The following is an 8,753-nucleotide window of genomic DNA, read 5'->3' on the forward strand; positions in this document are numbered from 1 at the left end:
TACTTTTTACTTTAAATATGAGTGATGAGTATGTTAATCTTTTAGTCCTTTTTTTCTCTTTATTTTTCATATGTACTGTTAACGGATGCACTTTTTTATTTGTATCGTATCTTGTGCTGAATCTGTCAAATTTTTAAAGTCAATGTGGCCCCCGGGCCAAAGTTTGCCCACCCTAGGTTATAGAACAAGGTTTGGGAATGATAGAAACATAAACAATTCCTATTTTGAAATGTAAATACTTGAGACCTATACTCAGAATTAATATATCAAATTGATTTTTTCCTGAGAGATGCTTCATTTTAACGAAAAATATCAAGCCAGCTAAAAAAAAGGTCTGCAGGTCCGACAAAACACGTGACGAGGTCTCTTGAACATAAAATGAAACATCAGAGAGTGGCTTGAGAGTGACCAGAACTTAAATTGAGTGCTAATATCTTTTAAAGGAAAATATATCAACCCTTAATGGGTTATAGAATGATATTTTTCTGAAGAAAGAACCATTCCAGGAAGCTGATTTTTCAAGTTTAAGTAAGATAGTCTCTGAGTGGTCTTAGCCTAAGTGGTTCTTGAAAGGAAGAGTATCTTCAACAATTGGTCGAGGCTAGATAAGGTACTTGAGCTCCAATATATACATACACCATAATATCAGATTGAAGTTTTTCTTAATGTATCCTGAGGCATGCTTCACTTTTACGCAAAATAGGCACTAGCACGCCAGCTGAGGTCTCTTAGTCATAAAATGAAACATCACACGATGGCATCCTCTCTCTCTTGGTGCTCGGACATTTGGTCGCCGTTCTTTTGGTCCCTTTTGGTTGCCCGGTCTTTTGGTCGCCGGTCAAATGGTCAAAAAGAGTTTACTGTTGAAACCAGCTGTCAAAATTATATTCATGAGAGAGAGTTTAATATCAAAGAGAGAAAAATGTATATCTAAGTACTGTTTAATAGCTAAGAGAGAAAAAAAATATCTAAGTACTGTTTAATATCTAAAAGCGAAAGTTTGATACCTAAATCCTGTTTACTATCTAAGTACTGTTTAATATCTAAGTACTGTTTAATATCTAAGTACTGTTTATTATCTAAATACTGTTTAATATCTAAGTACAGTTTAATATCTAAGTACTGTTTAATATCTAAGTACTGTTTAATATCTAAGTACTGTTTAATATCCAAGTACTGTTTGATATCCAAGTACTGTTTAATATCTAAGTACTGTTTAATATCTAAGTACTGTTTAATATCTAAGTACTGTTTAATATCCAAGTACTGTTTAATATCCAAGTACTGTTTAATATCTAAGTACTGTTTAATATCTAAGTACTGTTTAATATTCAAGTACTGTTTATTATCTAAGTACTGTTTAATATCTAAGTACTGTTTAATATCTAAGGACTATTTAATATCTAAGTACTGTTTAATATTCAAGTACTGTTTAATATCTAAGTACTGTTTATTATCTAAATACAGTTTAATATCTAAGTACTGTTTAATATCCAAGTACTGTTTAACATCCAAGTACTGTTTAATATCTAAGTACTGTTTAATATCCAAGTACTGTTTAATATCCAAGTACTGTTTAATATCCAAGTACTGTTTAATATCCAAGTACTGTTTAATATCCAAGTACTGTTTAATATCTAAGTACTGTTTACTATTCAAGTACTGTTTAATATCTAAGTACTGTTTAATATCTAAGTACTGTTTAATATCTAAGTACTGTTTAATATCCAAGTACAGTTTAATATCCAAGTTCTTTTTCTTACCAAAGACGGTGAGGTTGACCATGTTCTCGCGGTTGCCCGCCGGGAAGGTGGTGTACTCGCAGATGTACGCCGCTTCGTCGTACAGCTGCAGATTGGAGAAAACGATAGTGGTGTCCTCCAGCGATGGCGTGCGGTGGCGCACGGCCGCCTGCTTGAAGGTGACGCGTTCCTTGAAGGGCGCCAGCACCGAGACACCCAAAGCCGGGTTGGCGATAGCGACGTTCTGCTTGGTGCCGTTCAGGAGCTTCTGCCAGGTCACCTGCGAGATCTTCACTGGCGGGTTACTGTTGATGAAAATACAACGCAGCTCCACCTGGGAGCCCACGAAGCCGGACTTGCTCGAGTCCATCTGGACCATCTGGCTACGAGCACCTGTGGAGGAAAGAGATGGGGAGACATAAACATATGGAACTAGAGCGGACTTCAGAATAGTTGAATGCTGCATATCAATGAATATTTGCATTAAGATTGGGGTGCCTTGAAAATGAGATATTTTGTATGTTACAGTTGATCTGAGCCATCATTTTCCATCGTCACTATATTATCTTCAACTAAATTATGTAACGTCAGGTCACCGAGACGAGACAATCAACACTCAATCTTCAAATCGCCCAACACTTTCTACTTCTAAACCACATGTGTCAAAGTGGCGGCCTGCGGGCCAAATCTGGCCCGCCACATCATTTTGTTCGGCCCGGGAAAGTAAAAGATGAGTGCCGACTTTCTGTTTTAGGATCAAATTAAAATGAAGAGTATAGATGTATATTAAATTCCCTGATTTTCCCCTTTTAAATCAATAATAGTAATTTATTTATCATTTTTTTCTGTTTTTAGTTCAAAAATCATTTTGCAAAATCTAAAAATATATAAAAAAACGCTAAAATAAGCATTGTTTTAGATCTATAGAAACCTAAATTCAGAGTTTTAATCCAGTTGTTTTAATCCATTTATATAAAAATAAAGAAATCTAAATATTATATCTAAAATAGTCCAACCCACGTGAAATCAAGTTGACATTAAATCGTCTTGTGAACCAACCCGAGTCTGACACCCTTGTTCTTAACGATTCCAAACCACCATTCCAAACAATTTTAACAAAACAGGGCAAACCCTGGAAGTTTACCATGATCGACCAAGAGCTGCAAGCACGTATACCCAGCGGTGCATTGGTTCTAAATCCACTACAATCTGAGGGTGGCACGTTTATTACGCGGCTTCCGTCCATGGGGTTGCCATTCTTGATGAGACGGAAGGCTAATCAAGACACAGAAAGACGACGAGTGGACGCCGGTGTGTCGCCTTGCACCCCCCCACACCCACCCCATCCTCAGTATGTTCCACCAAGGCTGTATCACTTTTAATTACCTTTTATTTTCCCCCTCAGAATGCCCGAGGCTGCAATTACGAACTCCAAGGCTCTTAATAAACGCAACGGGAACATGCGCCTATAGAAATATCGAGCGCCAGTTACACCAGTGTTTCAGAAATTGCTCCTGATTTTTTTTTCCATCAGCCCACACAAACAAAGCTAATTATGTTTTTATTTAATGGAATGGAGATGAGGTGGAGGTTTGAGTACAGCCAATAAACACAACATTGGAAACAAAAGGGTCTCATGATGTCCCTGAACTCATCATGCCGTATTTAAGGATTGTAATCAGGTAAAAAAGATGTTTCTTAAAAAATATATTTAGCTATTCAATTAATTCATTGGCTGTTATTGATGGTGGGAGATGTACAATGAATGGTAATATAATAATTAGATTTTTTTTTTTAATAAATGGATTAAAAGAACTGGATAAAAAGGCCTGAATATTCAGTTTTTTATAGATCTTAACCAATTTTTATTTAAGAATTTTTTATATATATTTTTAGATTTTGCAAAGTGAATTTTGAACTAAAAACACAGAATAAAGGGATTAAAAAATGACAATTATTGATTTAAAAGGAAGGAAAATCAGGAAATTTAATATACATCTATACTCTTCATTTTAATTTGATCCTAAAACAAAAAGTCAGCACTTTTTGATTGACTTTCCCAGGCCACAAAAAATGCTGCAGCGGGCCAGATTTGGCCCCCGGGCCGCCACTTTGCCACATGTAAGTTATGATAACAAGTACCAAAATAATTCGTTACAATACCGCTAAATAAGACATACATGATTGGCAATATTTCTATGTTTATATCTACACTAATAAAATGAAATGAAAATATTGACCAATAGCAAAAAACCCAAGTAAAATAGCTCAAATTATCACATTGGGTGACCAATTTTATTTCCTGTTTACATTTATTCATGTAAAATAAAATAGGATATATGTTTGTTTACCACATAATCAGATGCAAAACATGACAGCATTGTTTCACCTATAACATGAGCAAAACTTTTGCAGTTTTCCACATCTTTGTTAGTGCACGACTTAGATTTACACACACTTGTGGCTTCGGTACCCCCCCCTCGACACCCTACCACCTGCCTTACAGAGCCTGGGATTTACAACCGGCTGTAATTAGCCACAAGGTGTGAGCTGTGAGGGGAAAGTCCTGAGTTAACGGCTCATAAAGCCACCCGGGATCGTGTCGTAAAAAAGTCCGTCTAAATATGTTGCGCTCCCGACCCACCAAATGGTACACACCATTTCAAACTCCAAACCAGACTTACTTTGGACATCAAAAATTGATGCTAAAACCCTGACTTTAAACTTGAAAACTAAAACTTTATTGACCTTTTCAGGCACAGTGGAGAGCGACTATATTTAAAAATTGACATTTAAGACCTATATCAATTTATAGAGCAGGTGATTATTTCTAGTCATTAAAAAAAGGTTTTATTACATATATCATTAAAAAAACATTTTTTATTTTAGCATATACTTTTTAAATATAATGGTTCATTATTTTAAGCATTTAGGCATTGATAAAGTCTATTTAATTGAAATAATGCATTTAGAATTGTTAATTATTTAAAGATTAAATCATTTAAAAATATTAGGAATGATTTAAAAATGTATTAATATTTTTTTTTATAAATGGTTGTCCATCTCTTTGTGGTCTGTGATTGGCTGGCCAACGATTCAGGGTGTGCCCTGCCTGGTGCCCTTAGTTATCTGGGATAAGCTCCAGCACCCCCTAAAACCCTTGTGAGGATAAGTAAGATAAAAAAAGTGTTTTGTACTGTACATAAATGTAATAAAAATTATTATTATTAAGAGCATAAGTGTCAAAATCAAGGCCAGATTTGGCCCGCCACAAAAAATATTCATGCCAATTATATTATTTAAAAAATATAAAGGAATATTTTTGCACATAAAAAAATCAAATGAGCAAGAAATACAAAAAAAAACAATACTTTTTTGAGGCAACATCACCTAACTACAAACTACTACCATTCAAATGGATTGAACACTAGTCAAAAACCGCAATTTTTTTGACTCTCATATTGACATTGTTATACAGTAATACCTAACTCACAAACATCAAATATTCGCCAACCTTTCCATCAAATCCATCTCCGACATACTAAATAAACGGATGCGCATTCCGTCTTTGCCGCATCTCTGCAAACTGACTTCATTTTTCACCGTGAAAAAATAAATAAGACAATTTCAACGCATTGTCCCGGTTTTGGCTGTAGCGGGGCCGCCACCATCGAAGAGACTTAAGTGACAACCTTTAGAAGTTAGTGAACGCAACATCATCTTTCATATCCCACCCCGCGCTACGTCTGCAAAGATTTCAACCGGCGCCACCCACCCGATGACAGATTGATTCGCTAACGTGCTTTGACAGCGAAGACTAGCCACCTTGTCATGTGTACCTTGAGGAACACCTGTGTCCTTGCGCACCTCTGCTCCACTTTATCACCGCTCGCATTAGCGGAGCGACGCCGCCGGCCGGCCGGCCGGCCGTATGATATTTGGCCGCCCGTGTGATATTTCATGAGACGGCAAACGCAATTTGCCGCATGACAGCGTCGGTTAAAGTTAGATGTCGGGTCCCTTTCACAATGCCTGTCAATTTCACTACTCGACTAGCAAAATGCTTCCGGAATAAAAGGGAGTAAGACTTGACTAAATTTGGGTCACTTAAAAAGAAAAATGGTTGTTAGAAGTTCCAATTCATTTCCGAGATGCAGTGTCTGACGTAAATTTTAAAGCAAGATTAAGTAACTTTTAAATTTGGGAGGTTTTGGCGACACCAGTGGCCAAATGTGGTAATGTTATGCCTATCGGAAACCATCTTGGCCAGAACAGGGTTCGCCAACCCAAAATGTTTAAAAAAAACATGTTTGACGAAAAGAAAAACTCTTCCAAATCTTCCAAAATATTTCTGTAGCCACCAAGAAAACATTAAAAACCTTATAATGAAAGCAACACATGGTGTATGTTTTGGCATTATCACATGCCAAATGTATGCCAATGAAGCAATTCTATATGTCCACGAAAAAGACCAAAAAAAATGCAGCACAGGAACTCCCAGATACAAAAACGATAGTGAATAACTGGCTCTATAGGTGACTGTGTAATTCCCTTCAAAAAGATTCAGCATTAAGCCAAAGCAGCTCACATACCTGGAACTCAATTCCAATTGACATACGTAAACACCCCGTCTCAGAACCTCTACAATCGTATATATTTTCATATTCATTAACATGAATCTGAATATGTTCATTGTACTCTACCCTATTAAACAAATCAAACTCAAACTCAATTTGCGATTTGTGACATACTGACAAATTCACAGCTTTTTAAAGACAAAAAAAATCAAAAGTCTGGATCAGTAAGTTTCTACCAGAAACTGTTATCACAAAAATCCCTCGACTCTAAACGCTACTGTTTCCGAACCTCCGTTTTGTCCCGTTTACACTCTTACCTCTCTCACTTGACTAATCTGACTTTGAAAAACTCCAGCTGCTATTTCGTGACGTCGCTTTTGATTTTCCAAACCTTATTTTTTCTGGATCGGGTGTTTTCAAAAACACAAATCTATCCAGACCCACAAAAACTGGCAAAGTTCTACAACCCCTCCCGTCAACTTTACCGAGTGAAGCAAATAAACAGACCCTCTCACAAATGGAAACCAGAAGAACTCGCGTAATTACGCAGTCCAAATCCCTTCTGTCGGAGGAGAGCCAGGGGCGCCCACGGGGACTCGGAAACTAGAAAAGTCCTCGCCTGACACGGTGGAGCTCTAATTACAGTGTTACATGGGGAGAAAGGATTTGAGGATGAGTCCTAATAGAAAGCTCGAAGCGTCAAGACGAGGGAAAGGGGAAACACATAAAGCGAAAAATAGGAAACGCTTTCAGGTGACCACGGGGAGGCGTCGTTAAAAACGGCTTGCCGTCTGGCCTTCGGCTGATAGCGACGCTCCGGAGACCTCGCCGCCAAACCGGCCTGATCAGGCCAGCTTTGTTATTGTCTGGCGCCAACCTGCCTTGTGTCCAAAGCGGCCGTCCCGTGTACAGATAAGAAACGGTACTTAAGACAAAACGTGAGGAACGGGCTCAACTCGTTTCGTTTGAAAGGCCGTTGGGATGTTTGCTTTGTCATTTCTGTAGCCGGGATGAGAAGTGTATTGTATTGATATGTTTGTGAGTGATGTGTCAGTGGAGTAATAATGCGGCAGGACAAAATAAACTCGCCATTGTGGAATTAAAGGAAACTGGAATGGTCATGTTTTTAAGACGGATGTTAGACCAATGACTATTGGATTTATTGTTCATAGATTGGCCAGGTCTGTGACTCATACTTAAGTGTGATTTATAGGTATATATTTTTTGTCAATGACTACCAACAAACAGTGTATGTTGTTGTTTTTTTCTTAAGAGATGCCTATTGATTTTTTCCATTTGACTATTGTTACTATAATGTTTTTATTTTTTTGTTAAAATTAAAAAATGCCTTCGCAAAAGTGCAAATTGGACTTGTGTAATTTGGATGGATTGAATTAATTGTATGGAAATATAATACATGATTTTTAAATGAACAGTGGCATTTTTTTAACTTAATTCCTTGAAAATTAAAAACAACAATCATTGAAAAAAGGTGACTACCCCTATTTGTTATATATATGTATAAAATGACTTTAAATATAATTTTTTAAATGGAATAAAAACAGTAAATAGTCTATTTGCGCAAAAACAACTTCAAAACGGACAACTGATACCAAACCCTGAATCTGGCATCCAGGCCTTGAGTATATTTAAAGTTATAGTTATTATTAAACTTCCTCATTAGTTAAAAAGAGCTTCATTTAGTGTTGTTCCTCTGCTTGACTTCTTGGATACTGAATATCACTTTCAGGTTGTTCAAAGTATCGAAAGCTCACCGTACTTCGAATACACTTCACAAGGAAATTGAGGGCACCCGTCCTCGTTTTTTCTCCATAAAACAAGCGCTCTTTGGCAAGAGACACCAGGCCCAGCTGGCTGGCACCCAGCCAGCTTTTCGAAAGACAATTATTGGCTCATTTGCCGCCATGCTCGTCCCAGAAGAAACTCATGGGTGCCAAAGTTGAGGCGTAATTCACGATGTGAGCAAGCCAGGCCAAGTCAAAGTAGGACCCCATGCATATTTCAAAAGAGATCCTCATTAATGACGTCTATTTAAAGCTACGCCAGGAAGATTCGGTGGACGGATGGCGTCCTCAGAACTCTAGCGAGCTGTCACCCTTTGGCGAAGGGAGACAAGGGTGAGATGAGGACAACAAGGAAGGGCGCCACTGATGAACTTAAGCGTAAATGTTTAGGTTATTGGGACACGGGGGGCTCAAACGCGAAAGCGACCCACTTGGGATAATGAGCCTTTAATGAAGCGGCTGTTCTCACGGTGACCGGGACGTCCTAGCCGGATCGTGGTTAGGCGTGCAATTGTTCTGGGCCATATGCGATACATTGTTTAGGGGGGGAAAAGACTATTCTTTATTATTTTTTCTGGATGGCGATACATGTAGAATCCATTTTGAATGGGGGAGTCAAATGGGTTTGG

General features: G+C 37.8%; 1 protein-coding gene across 5 annotated transcripts in view; it reads right to left on the reverse strand.

The window, feature by feature from the left end:
* nectin1b (nectin cell adhesion molecule 1b) overlaps nt 1–8,753 on the reverse strand; it is a 136,375-nt gene that overhangs the window by 78,815 nt on the left and 48,807 nt on the right. For all 5 annotated transcript variants that reach the window (XM_077722010.1, XM_077722012.1, XM_077722011.1 and 2 more), the window contains one exon: nt 1,764–2,135. In XM_077722010.1, the coding sequence (XP_077578136.1) occupies nt 1,764–2,135 (372 nt within the window). The remainder of the gene's footprint in view (nt 1–1,763; nt 2,136–8,753) is intronic.

This window comes from Stigmatopora nigra, chromosome 8, assembly GCF_051989575.1.
Source record: "Stigmatopora nigra isolate UIUO_SnigA chromosome 8, RoL_Snig_1.1, whole genome shotgun sequence".
Lineage (NCBI taxonomy): Eukaryota > Metazoa > Chordata > Actinopteri > Syngnathiformes > Syngnathidae > Stigmatopora > Stigmatopora nigra.